The sequence below is a fragment of the Panulirus ornatus genome, chromosome 61, assembly GCF_036320965.1.
Source record: "Panulirus ornatus isolate Po-2019 chromosome 61, ASM3632096v1, whole genome shotgun sequence".
Lineage (NCBI taxonomy): Eukaryota > Metazoa > Arthropoda > Malacostraca > Decapoda > Palinuridae > Panulirus > Panulirus ornatus.
In genome coordinates this window covers 3,862,570-3,883,333 of record NC_092284.1, presented here as the reverse complement: position 1 = coordinate 3,883,333, position 20,764 = coordinate 3,862,570, and the positions used below count along the sequence as shown (strand labels likewise).

Genomic DNA, 20,764 nt, shown 5'->3' with positions numbered 1-20,764 from the left:
CAGAAGGTGTTTAGTTAAATAACCTGGGAATGCAAAGAAAGCCATCAGCTGATAAGTTACTCCAAAATTTTTTGTTATCAAGGTAAAATAAAATTAGTAGGTTCAACATACTTGAGGAATAATGTACAATGTTAAAATTATATGTAGTGGATACTGCTCAATGCATATTACATGACACCAGTCAGAAAAAAGGATGAATGTCACGTCACAATTACGATATTCTTCCCTAACAAACCTAATGTAACATAAGCTAACCAAGCTAAGCTAGCTTAAACTATATAAGGGAACAATAACCAATTTGAATACTGTTTTGAGAAGGAAATAATAAATTTTAAGGAGGTACGGCCATGAGGAAAATGTTTTGAGTAAAAACTCGTTTCCCTTGCTAAGGTTGTCACTCTTTATTTGCCAAACAAATGCATTCCCTAGAGTCAAGGAGGTGTGACTGCCATGCATTACAACACTGCCTCCCTAAGTTCAACAAAACAGACGATGCTACTGACTCTTGGTGGTAATATAGCAGATAATTTTAAATAATCAACCAATTAGAAGCCAATACTGCACTTTAGACAGCATTTACAACCTCACCAGAAACAATAGCAACTCACTTTGCTGATTCATCACCTCATTTTAAACGTACTCCAAGCTGAGCAAAATAAAAAGGGGAAACGATGGCAATTCTTGTCCTAGCTTGAGTGGATTTTTTATAGACCAGGACTGTTACCCCATTTTTGTTATTTTTCTATTCCGGAGGGTGGAAAGCATGCATACAACAAAATGAATGGGCTCGGTGTGATTTATGGGAGCAGATATACTGTCAACGAGCTGAACCATGGCATATGAAATGGTCCAGGTGAACCATGAAATATTTTGTGGGGCCTATCTGCGGATGGCAGGGTCTGGTTTCAGTGCGTGAAACATGACAGCTCAGGAGAGATGTACACAAAATGAGGACACTGTTTGTTTGTTCATGACAATACCTTGCTAACATAGTGGCAACAGTTTGGTGCAAAAGAAAAAATAAATTCTGTTTTAGTACAAAAAGTATCCAAGTATTCATTTTCTGTCAGACTGTGTGTAAGGTTGTACAGCAGCAGTAAAGTGTAGGAGGTTCTTATGAACAATCACATCTCATACAAATCTAACAAATAAAAAACATATATGTTCATTCTCTGAAATTGTAAAACAGTTAAATTATATAAATAACAGGATTTTATCGTATTTAATCATGAAGTGGATGACAGTAAGAACTAAGCAGTGCCACCTAAAGAGCTACTGTAGTCCAAACTTGGGAATGCTTAAGTGCCTAGGGCTATCTAGCGCCTTCTTGCAAATCATAATTTGTCTCTTACACTAAACTAACTAACTGAACTAAAATTCTGAAAAAAAAAATAAAACTTACACCTCCTTTACTTTTAACACCGCTTTTAAAGTGATATGTTCTTTTGACCTTTGAACTAAATAAGAGAAGCTGTTGGTATCCAAAGTTCTGAAGATGTGGTTCTACAATTGGGCCCTAGATGTCGGTAACTAAATGGCTGATTGCCAGTACTTATAATGGGATGATCGGCAACATTACATATATGACAGTATTACTGCTTGTCAGAATTCATATCACATAACAGCTGTCAGACTGAAAGGCACAAGTTAGTGAATGGGGAAGTATAGCACTCACCTTCTCTGCAATCTGATACAATTGCTCTGTTGCCGCTTTGCCCGTCTGCTGAACCAGTGACATGAGCAAGGATTTCTCGTTTTTCAACAGCACATGTGGTTCATCAAATTCCTGCAAAGATAACGGTAAAACATATTACACTTAGGAAATATATTGTATTAAGATTTAAACTTGTAATACAAAAGAAAAAAGTCTTAATAATTACCGTAATCTAATCATGTCTTCCCAAGCAAAAGATACAGGAAGACTTCCTTAATTTCATGTTCAGATTCCCTTTCCCCTGCCTTTTCCACCAGTAAAAATTCACTGGTTGTAAAAAGTTTAAAGATGAAATTTTCCTTATGCAGAAACACCGTAGACTGAGTATTTACGTGTGACACATTATATGGTAATGGACGAGCTGAGAGAAGCTATGATGGTACTGGAATTTAAACTTGCACTAACATATTAAAAATAATATAAAATCTTTAATACTAAACTTCATAAAAGCCAATATCTTGCTTGTATGAAAGCAATAACTATATTCAACCAGTTTCCTGAAGATATATGCACGTATGTTTGCCTTTGTCTTTTAATGATCTACGCAATTAATAAGACAAAGCGAGTAACGTACAAGAAGCCCTTGCCTTCCCTTCTTTATAGAGGATTTTAATATATTTCTGCCTTTTAAAAGTTTTCCTGAGAATCCTAGAAAAATATTTTAAAAAGGTAATGTATTTTATATACACTTAATGAACTAGGGCTATTCAAATTTCAATTATGAAAAATTTCACTTACAACTGTAAAGCTTTGCATTTTATGGCTGGTTTAGTGTCGACATGAAACATTTCATATAAATCATTTTTACCATAAGTCTTTCTCTAAGAAGGGTGACTGTTCTGACCCCTCTAACTATCACCCTATTGCTTTGACATCAACGATTTCCAAAGTCTTTGGATCCCTCCTCAACTCCCATATCCTTAAACACCTCGAAAATCAGTCTTCCTTCAGATCAACTGTATGGCTGTTCCTCCCTAGTCAAATAATTATATAATTCAAACCTCTATGAACCAAGCATCTAATATTAAACTTTATTGTAAATTTCATTAACTTTGAAAGTTAATCTGAATAGTAATGATAGTCATGAACATAAATCCATATTATATATTTATTTACAAGTCAGGCACTCACTTCTACTCTACCAGCTTGAAGCACCATGACACGATCACTGTCCATGATTGTGTGCAGGCGATGAGCAATGGTAAGGACGGTGCAGTCTTTAAACTTTGTTCTAATGGTTTGTTGAATTAAGGCATCAGTTCTGAAAAAGTAAAGTATTAATATATATTGACTTTCCCTTAAAGGCATCAGTCATCTGTTCTTGGTGCAATATTCCAAATATATTAACACTGTTTGAATAGTACAGTTACAGACTACAAGGAAATGTCCCATATTAACCAAAGATATGTTCTTTTCATTCCCTGGGGATAGGGGAGAAAGAATACTTCCCACTTATTCCCTGCGTGTCGTAGAAGGCGACTAAAAGGGGAGGGAGCGGGGGGCTGGAAATCCTCCCTTCTCATTATTTTTTTTTTTTATTTTTCCAAAAGAAGGAACAGAGAAGGGGGCCAGGTGAGGATATTCCCTCAAAGGCCCAGTTCTCTGTTCTTAACGCTACCTCACTAACGCGGGAAATGGCGAATAGTTTGAAAGAAAAGAAAAATGTTCTTTTTAATTTACAAAAATTACTCTCGGGGTAATTTGATAGATTTTACAGACGTACGGTGTAAAACATACAAAATTCATTATTCGAGCAATTATGGCCCACAAGAAGGTTAACAAATCAGCAAACCTATGTTAGATTAGTAAATACCTTATGAAGTGACGAAATGTATGACTGTCATAAGGTTCCCAGTATAAGGATAGTATGTGTTGATCATATTTTTGCAGGATTTTGTAAACTCAATTATTCTTGAGCAATAATAATATGGAACCTTTAAGATCTCTGTTGTGTATGATGAGATCTGATGAGCAGAACAGTGTCTTATACGGAAGCAGAGAATGAAATGTGAAATAAGGAAGAATTATGGACGGTAATAGCATTCTGTATTATTAACTCCTTCTTTTGTTTTCCTGCTTTAAGAAGGTCACATAATTAATAGACAGTGGCCTCGTCTGTCCACATCCACTCCCTAGCAGTAACATCGAGTCTCAAAACCAAAGCAAAAACTCTACAGCCAAATCCCATGGTTTACCTTCACCACTTTACATGCCCTGGGTTCTACCCGCTGGGATTAGGTGCAAAAGAACTGGTTTCTTTATACATAAGAGCAATGGAGTGGATGTGTGAAAAGTGGAGCTGTTGTTTGTTTGTCCCTGATGCCACGTCGTTATGGCAGAAAATGCATTCAGGTATACTGTAAACTAAAATATGTTGTGGGTTTCTTGTTATTAATGTGTCCATAGCACATGACAGATAGACAATGGATATGATCTGACTTGAATGCATAAAAGGTCAGTTTATGCATAAAAAGTGAACATAACTGATTTAAAACTGTAAGACTGAATGCCACCTCATAATTATAGGCAGACTTCATTTACGTTAAGCTATAAACAGTGCAGCTATGATAACAAAAGAGCAAAACCACAATTCTACATACCTGGGATCAACATTGGCTGTGGCTTCATCAAGAACAAGGATTTTATTGTGCCTTAAGATGGCCCGTGCCAAACACACTAGCTGTCGCTGCCCAACACTGAGGTTGCTGCCACCTTCTGCCATTCTTGCCTCAAGACCTCCCTCTAAGTCAGAAACAGATTCCTTCAGCTGAACCTATTAAAGTATGAAATAGTGTGAAGCTTGCATCACTGAACAGCAGTAATACGTGGCATGCAATCACTTAATTTTACAATAATCACGACAGCCATTAGTCAGTATAATAACGAGTGCATTAGTAGGGTAGCAAGATACAAATCACAAAGGAAATTATGCATTCGTGCCCTTCCCAGGCTGCGTGGTAGGGGCTGAGGATCCAAAATTCTGTAAAATTGTATCCTATAAAAGATGCATGCATGTATCTGATCTAACTTGTATTAGATGGAAAGGGAGTTGTAAGTTACAGTCCATTAACCAAAATTAAATGCTTCAATCACAGGCAAAAGCCCACAATAGGGTTAGGCTTTCATTGAAACGAGTGGTTCAGAGACGGGAAGAAATGAGATGACAAGAAAAACATTTCAAGAGTTTTAGAGGAAGAAAAAATATGCCTTTTATTAAGAGGAAAAAGAACAAGGGGAGTAAAGAGTACAGTGAAAGGACAGAAGTGTATCATCACAGCAGCTCATTCTCAAGTTCCCCACGGCTAATGGTGTGATGCAGAAACTTACCGAGTATTAGATGGTCTAACTAATACCATAGGCAAACTCCGATTGCTATATACATGTTTCTGCATAATCGAGGTAGTGCAAGGAAACAGAGGAAGAATGGCCCATCCACTCATATATACATAAATGCCCTTACACGCACATATACATACATACACAGACATATACATATATATATACACATGTACATATTCATACTCCTGAACATCTAGACAATTGAATGATAAATGCAAGACAAACAAACAAGTAGAAATATAACACAACATGCAGGAATAACATTACACGAAATAAAGTAAGGAAAATAAATCACCTCTTCCAATGACCTCCAGAGTTGCTCATCATTATACTGACTGAATGGATCCAGGTTTTTTCTCATGGTCCCCGAGAACAAAGTTGGATCCTGGGGTATAATTGAGATATTGCCACGGACGTCGTGAAGGCCTAACTCCTTTATGTCGACGCTATCAATGCGAATTACACCTGATGGTTCAGTCAGACGGAAAAGGGAGGTCAACATGGAAGACTTGCCTGCGCCAGTTCTGCCCACGATGCCTATCTATATGTAAGAAAAAAAAGAGAGAAAACTGATAGATGAATTTTCATCTTTAATTTGTTTTGATTCTCTTGGCATGAATTTAATCTTCATCCATGACCTAACTATGTTAAACTATAATATTCTGAAAAAGACTTTCTGATCTTTTTACTTTTTCTGATTTATTTAATAAAGGAAAAAATTTTCTCATACTCAAATTTCTAGACAATGTAAAAACAGAAGTTATAACAAACAGGCTTTGAGAAGTATTGACTGCAGCTTGAATGATGAACGAGTCCATTATCTTGATGAAAACTACTTTTTATCAAACAAATTACTTTGAAATACAAAGGTCACATTTCCTGACAATTTTGGAAACTGATAAGAAAATATAAAAAGATTTAGATTAACTATTCTTTTGTATATTTCTCAATTTCTTTTATTTTTTCAAGATTATTTTCAGACATACTACGACTGATGTTTCTACACAGAATGCTAAAGAGATGGATATTACTGATTAATACCTTTTCACTTGACCTGATGCAGAAATTAAGATTCTTCAGTACTGGAGGTTCATTCTCGTTATATTGTAAGGAGACATCTTCGAAGGTGATGATGCCATGTTCTGGCCAACCTTCTTTCGGAGTTTTATCTGCAATAATGAGGTAAGTTCTGTTACTTCATGAAATGCATAAACTGACCAAGGTACTACTGGCAATACTTCCTTGCTGTATGAGTTAAGGCTTGCATTTGAAAAAGTTAAAAATACGTAAATTTTAGCTTTGCATTTGAATGAAATAAGAGACTTACAACGCTGCCTCATTCATCACTGTTGTCAGCTATCACTGACTCAGATTCTGTTGGTTTGCAAAGCTTGGGTGAGGTTATTAAAAAATTTAACAGGTTTCTTATTGCATTAAGAGATATATATATAATACCTGTGAAAAAATTCAAATAAAATACTATAACCTGAGACCTCTCAAAGTCTCCAAGATTGCTTACCAAGTCATGCCTGGACAAAAACTTAACAAAAATAGATTGTCTGCAGTGCATAATCCATTGTTCAGGCATAAATCAAGTCAAGACCCTGTTATAACATACCCCAAAAGCACTTGAGATACATGCACCATCTTTTTGGCAGCATCGGCACGTGTAAACAGCCAATTACCTTGACAATAACTGTGGTGTGGGCACAAAATACCAAGGGATCTCAAATGAACAACATAAAGTTTAACTGAGGTTAACCAACGCTATGTATGGACAATTCACCCACTATGAGCAATCCGGAGTACAATTTTGCCAAAATTTAAATCTTAAACATTACCAGGGTAGCAAAAGTCAGTGCTTATCAAGTTTGGTTGAGAAGAGGCAAAAACTACACATACAGCTTTCCTGTGAAGCCATCAGGACACTCCCTATCTTAACTTCGTGCCCTAGGCATTCCTTTAATCTAATGGAGCTCCTGTAGTGCATCCAATGGGCCGATCTTCAGGTCGAGGAGTGTGGTGGTGTTGTGAGTATGCCTGTGTGAGACGAGTGCAGGACAGTTTAGGAGTGAGTGTTCTGTGCCTTCGATATGGAACTTGCATCCCCAGCATGAAGGGTCTTATGATATGCTGGATCAGGGACTGTAATGTTGTCGAGAAGGGTGGGTGGTTCCCGACGTGCGGACGAGAAAGTGTAATTCTTACATGCACACGGAGTTTAGTTTCAGGTGAGTGTACATCTGTAAATGTGGTGTTTAAAAATGTTTTGGGATGGCAGTTGTTCAGTACTTGTTCATGGGACACTCTGGCAGGGCCAGCATGGTGCACAGTTTGTCCAACTGGAATCTACAAAAATAGAGAAGAGTTGGCATGTATAAAGTACTCATGCAACATATACGAGTACTAACCCTCTTTGCAAAGTTCCAGAAGGGCCCTACAAGTGTATGGCAAATTCTGTTGAAAATTACCTAAAAGAGTACTCCATTTAGCTACTTGTAGGTGTACCACATGTGGTACAAGAGATATGTGGTTATAAAAAGAAAGTGGTTGAGAGAGCAGAAGAGGGTGTGTTAAAATGGTTTGGACATATAGGGAGAATGAATGAGGAAAGGTTGCCAAAGAGGATCTATGTGTCAGAGGTGGAGGGAACGAGGAGAAGTGGGAGACCAAATTGGAGGTAGAAAGATGAAGTGAAAAAGATATTGAGCAGTCAGGACCTGAACATGCAGGAGGGTGAGAGGCATGCAAGGAAGAGAGTGAACTAATGATGTTATTTACCTGGGTGCGATGTGCTGTCAGTGGACTGAACTAGGGCATGTGAAACATCTGGGGTAAACCATGGAAAAAAAAACTATGGGCCCTGGATGTGGAAAGGGAACTGTGGTTGTGGTGCATTACACATGACTGCTAGAGACTGAGTGTGAATGAATGTGGCCTTTTCTGTCTGTTTTCCTGGTGCTACCTCGCTGAAGTGAGGAGTACATTAAGAATTATGAACTGACCTTTTTCAGTTTCCAGAGCAGCTTCAGGTTCTAATCTTGAGTATTCTACAACACGTTCAACTGAGGTCATCTGGTTTTCAACCTCTGCAGACTGTCGTACTCCCCACTGGAACATTCCTGACAGCATCATTGCCGACGAGATGGCCAAGCCAATATCTCCACCAAGGGCATCTGCAAATGGAAATGCCCATATGCTGATCACTCAAGAACATATTATGACTAAAGTTCACCAAGATTTCTAATATTTCTAATATATTACTAATATATTAACTTTACTTTTTTTAAGGAATTACTAAAAAAAAGAAAAAAAATAGCATTCTTTAGCACTTTCAATGCTCCAAGCATCATGTGATGCATTATTGGCTCCTGCCATCAATTAAAATCCCAAGTGATGTTTGCTTCTGCCATTTACCTACAGATGTCACTAGTATCATACCATCACAGATCGAGAAAATTTTATGCCTCTTGGTCAACTGCACAACATCAACCAGAATGAATATAAGGGAATGATATCATATGTATGTGCTGACTCCAGTAGTTAGTTTTAGAAGAAAATAAACTATTTCCGTGATATAAGTTTTGACATTTTTGGTAAAGAAAATTATTTTCATTTATTGATATAAGTAAAGTTCTGTCTGTGTAAGTAACATGCAAATGTAAAAAGAATACATAAATGTAAATGATAATACATATATGTAGTGTGAACTCATGCCATAAAAAACAGTATCACATGATTAGGCATATATAGAATCAAATAATTCCGGGAAAAACCCATAATCACTGTCCTGGCAGATGGAATTGGTAAACAAGAGGAAGTAGACGCTTTATGCAAAATAATGTGTCATAAAGCTCCAAGTTTGGATGAGATTTTGGCTGAGTTTCTCAAGAGAGAGGATGTCATTGTTGATTGGTTCGTAGGGTTGTTCCACAAAAGCATGACCCAAGGTGAGATGCCCAAGGACAAAAGCAAAGAATACAAAAAGGTCAAGATAAACCAGCATTGGTTGTAGATAAGAGACTTTAGTTTTAGCGCACTATAAATCATAGCCAGAATCGGGATATGCACAAATGGACCTAATGTCCGCTGTTCCTGATACTAGAACTAACTCAATTCATGCAAAAAAAAAGCCTCTTGCTACTACCAACATTAGTTTTGTTTTGTTCCTCTCTCAATTAATAGTATCCCACCCTGTCTTAGCAAGGTCCATATGCATCCCATCCCAACTTTCTCTCAAGCACTCCATAAGTTACATATCAGAAGTACCATTACATTACTCATCTATCATTTCCATACTGCTCTATGAGCCAATAGAAATGTAGATGCAAAAGATCCCATGCTGGCAAATGTCAAAATATTACTCAACTCTTGTGCCTATAAAGCTCTGCGACAACAGCTTTGTAGACGCACTAGATTTAGTCTAGACAAATATGAAAACATCACTCACTTGTCATGCCCATGAAGCTATAAGTGACGACGGCAATGTAGATGCATGAGATCCAGTCCAAACAGATGCCAAACCATCGTGTGGTGCACAGGAACAGGAACCAAGCCGAAGAATGCAGGTCCTGTGGGAAGTTGTGGCAGTTGTGAGTTCACCAATATCATCATTATGTGGAAAGTGCTTTGAATACATGGGGTAAATAAAAACTTAATAAGGAATTTATATCGTGTGCAAGGAAGAGGGAGAGTGATGAAGGAATTTTGCAGTAATGGGAACTAAATGGTCACGAGTGTGAGAAGCATGCACGAGATACTGTACAATGAACTGGGTTGACGAAGTATGTGATGGGGCAACATGCTGTCAAAGGGATGAAGTACAGCATGTGAAACCAATGTCAAGGTAAATCAAAGAATGGTCTGTGGGGGCTTGAATGTGGATGGTAGGTTTCTGTTTTCCGTAAATTATACTTGAGAGCTAGAAAGTGGATATGTGTGTAAATAAGGCTGTTGTTTGTTCCTAATGTTACCTCACTAAGGTGGGAAAAGAAATTTAGTAAAAATATCACTAATTCAACAGCAAGTTCAACTATTACCAGTCATTCACAATTAAGAATATCTGTTCACTTATCAACCAATATCTTTTTAAGTTTGTTGTAATTCACATGATCGTATCAAGTACAAGCTATCCTTGGGAATATGGAAGAAAGAATACTATTTATTTCCAGCATGTTCAAAAAGGAGAATAAGAGGGGTAGGAGCAGAGGGCTGGCGATCCCTCCGGTACTATCACTTTCCAACAGATGGAACAAAAGAACGAGGAAAGCACCTTTTTGCCGGAAGGCTCAGTTCCTAATGTAACCTAGATTACATAGGAAAGAAAAGCACGTAAAGAAAAAAAGTTAAGCTAATACATACAGTTTATAGTCAAACATATTCATTTAACAACTCCTCCATAATCTTTAACTCAGGTTTTCATTCATAAGAATGTAACAAGAGCTTGCATGCTCACTCTTTATTATAACTAAATTACCATAAATGTTTTCAAGACTAATAATTAACCTCAATCCAATTCACATTAGAATTTGGTGTATCACCTACAGACAAGCTTATAGATCACTTATTTACATCTTCGACGTGCTCAAAGCAACATAGTACTGTCTTCCACATTAACAGTGCTTCAAAATTATCATTATCATTATTATTTCAATCTACCACCCACATCTTCAGTGCAAAAGACCAACATTCCTTTCCCTCGCATTCTGTTACGTGACATTTTTTTATTGTTCACCACTCCACTTCCTAGACCTGTTTGTTTGTCTCTTTCTAAGATCATCGCTTCCCCTCTTAACTTCCACCATACTACCAGAGATCTTCCGTAGGCCATACATCTTTATAAGGTCTAATCCATACACCTTTTTAATAACCACAAGTTTTTCACATTATACGTATCATAACTCCATAACCTTTTTGCTGTTTCCCTCTTGTGTACAAGTAGTGAAACTAAGGTTTTATACCTACACACATAAATGCAACAATTCCTCATAAAGCAGGCTTGTATATTCATCAAAGTCCTCAATGAGGACATACCACTTCCCTCTTGGATATCTTACCTCACACCTGCTTTCCCAGTCACATTATTATAATCCCTAATTCCTATACTGTACCACTTTATTTCTTCCAAAGCTGCTTTCTATTTATCTATCTATCTATATCTCTGATGCCTGTTCCAACTGGAACTCCCTCAAGTGGGTGGCCATCGCAATGGAGTCTCTATAACTAGAGATCTCCAGCGTCGCTTCTCAACCTTTAGTGCCTCACCCGTAACAGGCCACTGGCAAGGGGCAACTCTAGTGCAGTGTTTGCAGAGGCTCCCACCTAATGTTCCTACCTACTACTTCTACTACCTAATGTTGCTGCCTAAATGTTTCTACGACTACTTCTATCTGTTGCTCCTACCATTGTGCCAAAGGCAGAGCTGGTGCAAAGTACTCACCACAGGAAAATCTAGAGTTATGAAGAATGAGCTGTGTGAGTTCAGCATTGTCAAGTGTAATGTATGACATATGACAAGGAGAGACTATATGTTTGTATGATGAGTTCAATTTCATTACATAAAATCCTCACTCAAATCCGACATAATCCAAAGGAACATATATCATTAACCTATACTGGTAAAATGTTTTGGTAAAGACAATCAATCAAAGTGACAAAATCTAGTTATCTTAATGCACTAGCTTACCTGATGATTATCAAAGTCATCCATAAATATTTGCTGTGCCTCAAATGCTCGAATGGTGGTGAGACCTTGTAAGGAGGCACTCAGGTGGGAAAATACAGGACTTCGGGCTGTTGATGTATTTTCACATAAGTTTAGGATCATCATATATCTTGGGGACAACACAGTATGACATGACAAAATATGGAATTTATACCTGTCGGACAACACTGTATAACATGACAAAATATGGAATTTATACCTGTCACTCAATGTCCAGTATTTCCTACAAGACTTACCATTTATTTTCAAAACATCCCTTCATTAAACATTCTACATCTCATTTACATAACTGAAATACAGAAACAGTAACGAATTATACTACTGTACAAACACTTGCAATTTGACAATGACAGCTGTAGAGAAGAGCTGTGCAGCAATTCATTTTTTCTAAAGCATCCTTCAGTCAATGACTACAACTGCATAATGATAGGATTAGTTAGCATTAACAGTTTTCAGAGTGGAAAAAACCGTGAGTGTAAATAAGGAAGCCGAGTCAGGGCCAATCACAAAAAAAAAAAGGGGAGGGGTTAATATGAAAGGAGACAATCAAAAGTACATATGCATTAATGAGAGGGATTCTCCGGAAACGTACAATTTTATCATTCAGAGTATTTAGTTTTATATAGGGTTTGGGGAGAAAGAATATTGTGCATTGTAAAAGGTAACTAAAGGGCGATAGTGGGGGCTCGAAATCTTGCTCACCTATATTACTTTACAAGAGAAGGAACAGGGGAAGGAGATAAATGAGGATCTTTTATCCTCCAAGGCTCATTCATCTGTTCTGGACACTACCTCACTCATGCAGGAAATAACGAACATATATGAAAGAAAGAAATCGAGGAGAAAATGCCCTTTATAAGCAGGATATCACCTGACAGATGGATAAGCCTTCTTTCAAAGTTCATACTCTTATCTACCAAATCTACCCATTGCTATCTACTACTTTTCCATTTATGTGGGGTGGATCAAATGGTAATCAGTTTGTAAAATCTGGGCCTATTCTCGTTAGAATGAATTTTACAAAAGAGGGTCAAGTAGTAAGATATGGTTAAATGAGCAAATTAAGCTTTCAAATTTGACCTTCTCACATTATAGTCAAAAATAAAAAAATACAAACAGAAAAGAGAAATATACTTCATGATACATAGTAGCTAAAAAAGCACAAAATTTCAGTAACTTACTGATGCCTTCCAGACGTTTCACATCACGTGCAGTACTTAGGTAAAAGCGACGAAGAAAGACAAAGATAATGCCAAGACCCATAGTGGGAAGGATTATCCAGATGTTGATGGAAGAAATCACCACAATAATACCAAGGAAGTTCAGGAGAATCTGCGCATACATATAATAAGGTTAAGTTGTCACAGAACATTAAATTTCAAAGTGAACTCAATATATCAAGAATCAATATACTTAAGAAAGAAAGAAGTATTGATCCAATAATGTAAAACTTGCATCTGTGTATCTTTGCCTTATCACTTTTACAAATATATCGGAAATCAAATATATTAAACATTTACTTTGCATGCTCAAGATAACATTTATGTTACAGATACTTTTTTCTTTTAAAAAATCATATTCTTAAACTAAGTTTCTTTTAAAAAATCATATTCTTAAACTAAGTACAGTGTTACAGACATTTAATCACACTTCTCCCAGTTTCTTGAGTTATTATGAATACTGCACTTGTTCTGCTATCCTCACGCCCTGGATGCAAGGTCAACCTACTTGCCATTCCTGAACCTAATTGCCCAAAATTTGTTCATGCAGAGTTCATAGTTATATTTACTAAAAGACATAGTTGCTTCTCACAAAGATCATGCCCCATAATACCATACAGAAAGTATTTGTCATGCAAATGTGTTACCAAATTTTTATATTCAATATTTTGAGCTCTCGATATGTTTTAAACACTCATTAAACTCTGATTACCAATCAGCTATAACTTTCACTGATTTAGATTACATAATATGATCTGAAATGTTTTAAGCACACTGCTTTACTCTTAGATTCAATATTTTGCTTTTTTCTTTAGAATGTGTAGTTACTATTTACACTATGACATCAATGTGTTCAAGTTTTTGGAATTTTTAACTTTATTTTCAATATAATTCATGAAAAGCATTCAACAATTCAACCTCTGATGGATTCTGTTTTGTAAACATATATGTTACGCTTTTATGCCTTTCAATTAATTCCTCGGATCATAATTTGATCTAGAAAGTAATAAAAGGATAGGGGAGAGATGTGGTAATTAGAAGAGTGTGGTTGAAGGAGATGAAGAGGGTGTGCTGAAATGGTTTGGCCAGGTGGAGAGGAGTAAGGAAAGGTTAACAAAGAGAATATATGTCAAAAGGAGAATGGGGACACCAAGCTGGAGATAGAAGCATGGAGTGAAAAAGATTTTGAGTGACAGGGGCCTGAGCATGCAAGAGGTGAAAGATGTGCATGGGATAAAGTGGAATAGAGCAATATAGTAAACAGAGGGTAAAAAGGTGTCAATGAATTGAACCAGGGCATGAGATGCAGCCAGGGGAAACCAAAGAAAGATCTGTAGGGCCCAGTTGTGAACAGAGAGCAGTAGTTTCAGCGCATTATACATGACAGAGAATGGATGAGAACAAATAAGGCTTTCTATTCATCTGTTCCTGGAGCTACCACCTGGATTTGGGAAACAGCTAACAAGTATGAGAAAAAAATTTCATTTATCGAATGCAGTATTTCTTTTCTTGCCATGGATGTTTTCTGCAAGATATACAGTACATTTTGGTTGTGCAGCCTCCTTATGGCTGTTCAGTCACTTCGTAAAAGTGGAACCTACCATGCTAGTAAGAAAATGCTCAACATATAATACTGACAAACAGTGAGTAATGTGCAAGTGTTATTTTTTTTCTCCCAACTACCAACAGAGAAAGCTTTTCATGAACCGCCATATTGTGGTTGTATTATGACTACAGCTGTACAATTTAAGGCAGTAATGGTTTATTATCCATCAGGAGTAAGGGCTAAGCTGTGCAGTAAAAGTAACCAATTCAGTCTCAAGTTTTACATTTCAGGATAATTTCTAGTAGACTGATCATACATTGTCCCCTATATCTTTACTTAATACAGCACTACTTGGATTTTTCCAATTATGCTTTTACTTACATAAACCATGATAGCATATTGTCTTTATTTTCACCCTAATGCATATAACTGATAAAATATGCCATGGTATAAATTTTTTCTCCTATCTAATTGTAATATAACGGCATATGATATTACATCAACACATATTGGTACAACAAAGTGAAGACTACACGGTTGAGCTCAAGTCTTCTGTTCCAGATGAAAAGTCAGAAAAGTCACTCAAGGAACTGCGAAGCAAAATGAGAAATCTGCAGGAGATAAGCAGAGTGACATTCAAAACATGCCATGAAATATACCTAAATACTGTTCCAGATAAGCACAGGAATGACAACAATACAATGCATGGCAGCAGAGAACAAAAGCATTGTTTGCCAAGCAAAATATGCAGTAAGCACTATGCGCCTACCCTACCTTTTGGCAAAATCTCATCATAAGTACAGTATTCATATGTGATTAGGTACATAGTACCACTACTATTCTGCATCATGGCAGACAGTACCGAGTTGTGGCAAAGTAATCTGAAAGCCTGTCATTTGTTTTATGGCTGCATTTGAATTTCTTTTAACAAGATCATTGCTTTTGTTAAACATGACTTTTGTTTTAAAGTTAATGTATCCATGAAAAATAAAAACATATCAAAGTACATTTAAGATTCATGGGATTGAGTGAATTAGAGTAATGTGTTATACGAGGAATGATGTGCTATCACTGGGCTGAACCAGGGCATATGATATAGTCGGGGTAACCAGAGAAAGGTGTGTGCAGCCTGGTTGTGGATTGGGTACTCTGGTTTCAGAGCATTATACATGATAACTAGACAGTAAATATGAGTGAATTGGGCTGTTCTTTCCCTGTTCCACGTGCTGCCTTGCTAATGTGGGGAAATGGTGAACATGAAAAAATACTAGAATTTACTGTGAATGAGTAAACTTTGTTCAAAGAATTACAGAACATTATACTGAAATGTTAACAAAATGGTATCATTTATGAGAATATTCTACTGATCAATGTTGGTTCAAGTTTGGCTTTGATATCTAACCTAACCTAATAAACTATTATATAAATAAATTTCATCTTTTTTAAAAAGATTTCTAATAGAATAACAATTCAACACTTTCCAATTTTAATTCCCTATGGTTTAATGGAAATTTTCTCCCATAAAAACTTTTCCTGATGTATAAAACCCTGGCCTCCAACTGAAAACCTTGTACCAACAGTGCAAACCAGTGTGGGAAAGTTCACTATTCACTTCTTCAATACTTTCCTTCAAATGATTTTCCTATTCTTACAAGTAATTACCAGCTTTTACTTGAAAGAATTTTTTTTTTTTTTTTTTTTTTTATACTTTGTCGCTGTCTCCCGCGTCTGCGAGGTAGCGCAAGGAAACAGACGAAAGAAATGGCCCAACCCCCCCCCCCCCATACACATGTACATACACATGTCCACACACGTGTATACATACCTACACAGCTTTCCATGGTCCACCCCAGACGCCTCACATGCCTTGATTCACTCCACTGACAGCACGTCAACCCCTGTATACCACATCGCTCCAATTCACTCTATTCCTTGCCCTCCTTACACCCTCCTGCATGTTCAGGCCCCGATCACACAAAATCTTTTTCACTCCATCTTTCCACCTCCAATTTGGTCTCCCTCTTCTCCTCGTTCCCTCCACCTCCGACACATATATCCTCTTGGTCAATCTTTCCTCACTCATTCTCTCCATGTGCCCAAACCATTTCAAAACACCCTCTTCTGCTCTCTCAACCACGCTCTTTTTATTTCCACACATCTCTCTTACCCTTACGTTACTTACTCGATCAAACCACCTCACACCACACATTGTCCTCAAACATCTCATTTCCAGCACATCCATCCTCCTGCGCACAACTCTATCCATAGCCCACGCCTCGCAACCATACAACATTGTTGGAACCACTATTCCTTCAAACATACCCATTTTTGCTTTCCGAGATAATGTTCTCGACTTCCACACATTTTTCAAGGCTCCCAAAATTTTCGCCCCCTCCCCCACCCTATGATCCACTTCCGCTTCCATGGTTCCATCCGCTGACAGATCCACTCCCAGATATCTAAAACACTTCACTTCCTCCAGTTTTTCTCCATTCAAACTTACCTCCCAATTGACTTGACCCTCACCCCTACTGTACCTAATAACCTTGCTCTTATTCACATTTACTCTTAACTTTCTTCTTCCACACACTTTACCAAACTCAGTCACCAGCTTCTGCAGTTTCTCACATGAATCAGCCACCAGCGCTGTATCATCAGCGAACAACAACTGACTCACTTCCCAGGCTCTCTCATCCCCAACAGACTTCATACTTGCCCCTCTTTCCAGGACTCTTGCATTTACCTCCCTAACAACCCCATCCATAAACAAATTAAACAACCATGGAGACATCACACACCCCTGCCGCAAACCTACATTCACTGAGAACCAATCACTTTCCTCTCTTCCTACACGTACCTGAACATATTTCTAATCTGATTTTTCCAGTTTTAACACAAATTCCATTTGTAATACCTCAAAGATAGGTGTGTGAAACTCATGCATTATTGGACATGGAAAATAATCTAACACTGACATACATACTGAAATATATTCTTTTTATGCCCTTAAAGTTCTGTAAAATAAAATAATCAAATATAACAGGTAGGTGTACAACAAAGTTCCTAAGCTATTCTATATCTGTGGGCAGTAATGCCTGAGACAGCAACAGAGTACCATTTATGACATTTCGCAAACAAACCTAGTTTACAACTCTTCAGATTTTTTTCTTTGAACAGAGGATACCTGGTTGTAATAACAAAGCAGTGAAAGCCAAAGAAATCATAACTAAGTCTTCTCCCTTTTCATCAATCCCTCATTATTAGATCCACTAACATATGCTGAAAACAAATGGCGAGCAACGTCAACACAACTGCTTGGCTAACTTTGCAATTAGATGATATATGTGGGGCTTCAATGAGCTCTCTAATGAATAGCTGTGATTAAAATCTTTACTTATGTAGACTGCCTTAGAAATCATTACCAACAGATTATACTGGGTTAATTTACTAAAACATCAGGCAAAGTTTTACCATCACATGTCTGAAGCACTTCAACCTACGGGCAATTAATCAATATAACACAAAGCAAATGGGAGAAGAAACTCAATTCCAGGATGTAGTTACATTAAGAAACCACAAAAACGTTCTGAGCAAGATGGAACATTTTTCAATGTAGAAAATTGTAAGCACTGCATTAGTTAGTTATCATGCACTGCCATTTTTCATTCACATGCAAAGTTTATGATAAGAAATCCAAGACCCAAAGCACTGTGTTAGAAAAAAAAACTACATGATAGCATGCCCCTTTCTTATTAAGCATCTGATGTTTGGAAATATGATGACTGCTGATCTTTCAGGTTTGAAAATATATATTAAAACTGTGAGCCTTATTATCTATCTATAAAAAACTTTATTTATTTATTTTGCTTTGTCACTGTCTCCCGCATTTGCGAGGTAGCGCAAAACAAAAAAGCTTTAGCAATCAATTCTTTCGAGGACATTTTGGTCATGACAAACGTATGACCATGCTAGTGTTTGTAATTCAAATAAACTTCAAAACAAAAGCAACCTAAAAATAAATGTTTTTTCAGTGCACAAGCTTTTAATCATCTGAGATGTATAAATCAGTATGGGGATTAACCTTTCATCTAATGTATGAAAAGCCTAACGTGTAGCTGGGATGTTCTATATGCTAATGCACACAAAGTCTGCAAACCCTATCATTTGAAACCTTTCATGTACACTTTATGGCAAGAAAATTTATGCAAAATTTTTAAGAAAATGGTCAAATTGCTATTAATAATATTTTCTACAATGCCACAAAAGTGACTAAGCAAACTCTCTCATTAAATGAGAGCTTCTAAGATGCCTGCAAACCATTGGTCTTTGGGATGGTGTAATGCTTTCCTTTGGATATAGATATTCTATCAAGCTTCCGGAGAATTATTCACCACTGACATACGAAAAGAACTCTTACACTGGAAGTAAATGTAAAAGCTACAGAAGTTTAAAGACGAACACCTTGACCTGAAGCTATACTATAAATCACAGGCAAATCATACTGTATGACAATCTGACACACTTTAAACACATTTTCAGATATAGCCTTTTCTTGATAGATCAAGAGGCTTTCAAAGCAATAAATGAACTCAGTATTTTTATACAAAAAGGCTGAAACACTAAGAATTTCACAATATTATCATCACAAACCATCAACACACTAACTGAAGGTGGCTCTTCCAAATCAAGGGCATTTAATTTGCTACAAGAGGAATAATTATTTCCCTATAACTAGAGGCTCACATAAACCTTTATTCCCAAACTATAATATAATTTTTTTTGTCATACTTTGATAAATTTGCAAGATCAAAAAAATAAGCAAAACTATTTATTTCATGGTAAAAACAGGAATATATGTTAAAACCTGATACTAATGTTGCTGTAGTTCAAATTTCAAGCAAATGTGCCTTTAAACAGAGAAATTTTGGATATTTGACAGATCTTTTTTCTTTAGTAACAGCAGCCACCCTGGATGGTGGTCAGGGTCATCAGATGCACTTTTAGAAAGGGACCAACCCAAAGACAATCCCTGCTATGTTTACTTCAAACTGTACTGTAGTTTCTGAGAAGACCGAACTGTGGAAAGTTTACCAACAGACAACCGATGGACAAATTTTTAGTAAAAGCAACCATCTTGAATGGTGGTTAAAGTAGTGGGACAGCTGAAAAGTGACCAGCCATGGACCATTCCTCTTAATTCTGCATCAAAATGGTCAAGTATGTTTAGAGGACACTGAAAAGTGAAATGTAAATGGATAGACAAAAAAAAGGATTCCAACTAATGGCAAAAGCTCAAACGACCTCTCGCCAGGTGAGTTACAAACATCTAAAAGTTTCTATCCCTGACTGCAGCAATGCATTAAGAAGTCAAGAAAAGATTAGTACATTAGATAAAGGATGCCAATGAACAAGGAGTTGAATTATACTATAGTAAATTGATCTGGGATTTGGGAAAATACCATTAAACAACCAATGTGTACCATCTCTATAACTGAAGACGAGTTGAGCTATCCTTCACTAGCCAATACCTCATCTCTAAAAGTGACTGGGAATGTTTCTGTCGGTGACTCATGAAGCTGATTATGACTTGGGTAAAGATACTTGTTGCCCCGTTTCCTGAGGCTGCGCTCACAATCTGCCAAACTACTTAACTTAAGGTTCAGCCCCATGTTAAATGCACTCACTCTCCAGGGGAGGCCAGACCAGAAAATGCAGTATTCTAAGGAAGCATTACTACCCACCAAACTAGTTCACAAAAAAGGAGAATATCAGGTCAAAAGCTTAACACCATTAATAATAACTACAGCAATCAAAGGGATGATCCTATAAAGAACAGACCTAATGACAAGATTACATTTCAAACCATGTCTGATGAGAATATACTGAATAACAATACATTTAACCAAAAATTGAATTTAGTGTTCCTAGCCACTGCGACAGTTTTAACCTTATAATCAATTCTTGTCTGTGTGAAGTATACCCTTTTATGTCAAGAAGTATCCACTCAATCCTTATGCAATGTTGTTACGTATAATAATTAAAACTGTGGTTATCTGGAGTCTAGATACATGTGGTTTTAGAGTTCTTTTCAAGCCAATGACTGTCCTTATTACTTGTAATTCAGTTATGTTTTAATGTTCTCGTACCTTTCTATGCAACAAATATTACCAAAGCATGGCACTCAATAAAGGAAAAAATAATTCTGAACTATTTTCTATCTT

At 36.9% G+C, this 20,764-nt stretch overlaps 1 protein-coding gene across 7 annotated transcripts in view; it reads right to left on the bottom strand.

The window, feature by feature from the left end:
* Positions 1-20,764, bottom strand: part of LOC139767458 (ATP-binding cassette sub-family C member 4-like) — a 140,042-nt gene that overhangs the window by 2,180 nt on the left and 117,098 nt on the right. For all 7 annotated transcript variants that reach the window (XM_071696861.1, XM_071696862.1, XM_071696860.1 and 4 more), the window contains 9 exons: positions 12,959-13,109; positions 11,739-11,845; positions 9,504-9,624; positions 8,059-8,229; positions 6,095-6,222; positions 5,349-5,594; positions 4,315-4,487; positions 2,846-2,975; positions 1,676-1,786 (listed from right to left, as the gene is read on the bottom strand). In XM_071696861.1, coding sequence (XP_071552962.1) covers positions 1,676-1,786; positions 2,846-2,975; positions 4,315-4,487; positions 5,349-5,594; positions 6,095-6,222; positions 8,059-8,229; positions 9,504-9,624; positions 11,739-11,845; positions 12,959-13,109 — 1,338 coding nt within the window. The remainder of the gene's footprint in view (positions 1-1,675; positions 1,787-2,845; positions 2,976-4,314; positions 4,488-5,348; positions 5,595-6,094; positions 6,223-8,058; positions 8,230-9,503; positions 9,625-11,738; positions 11,846-12,958; positions 13,110-20,764) is intronic.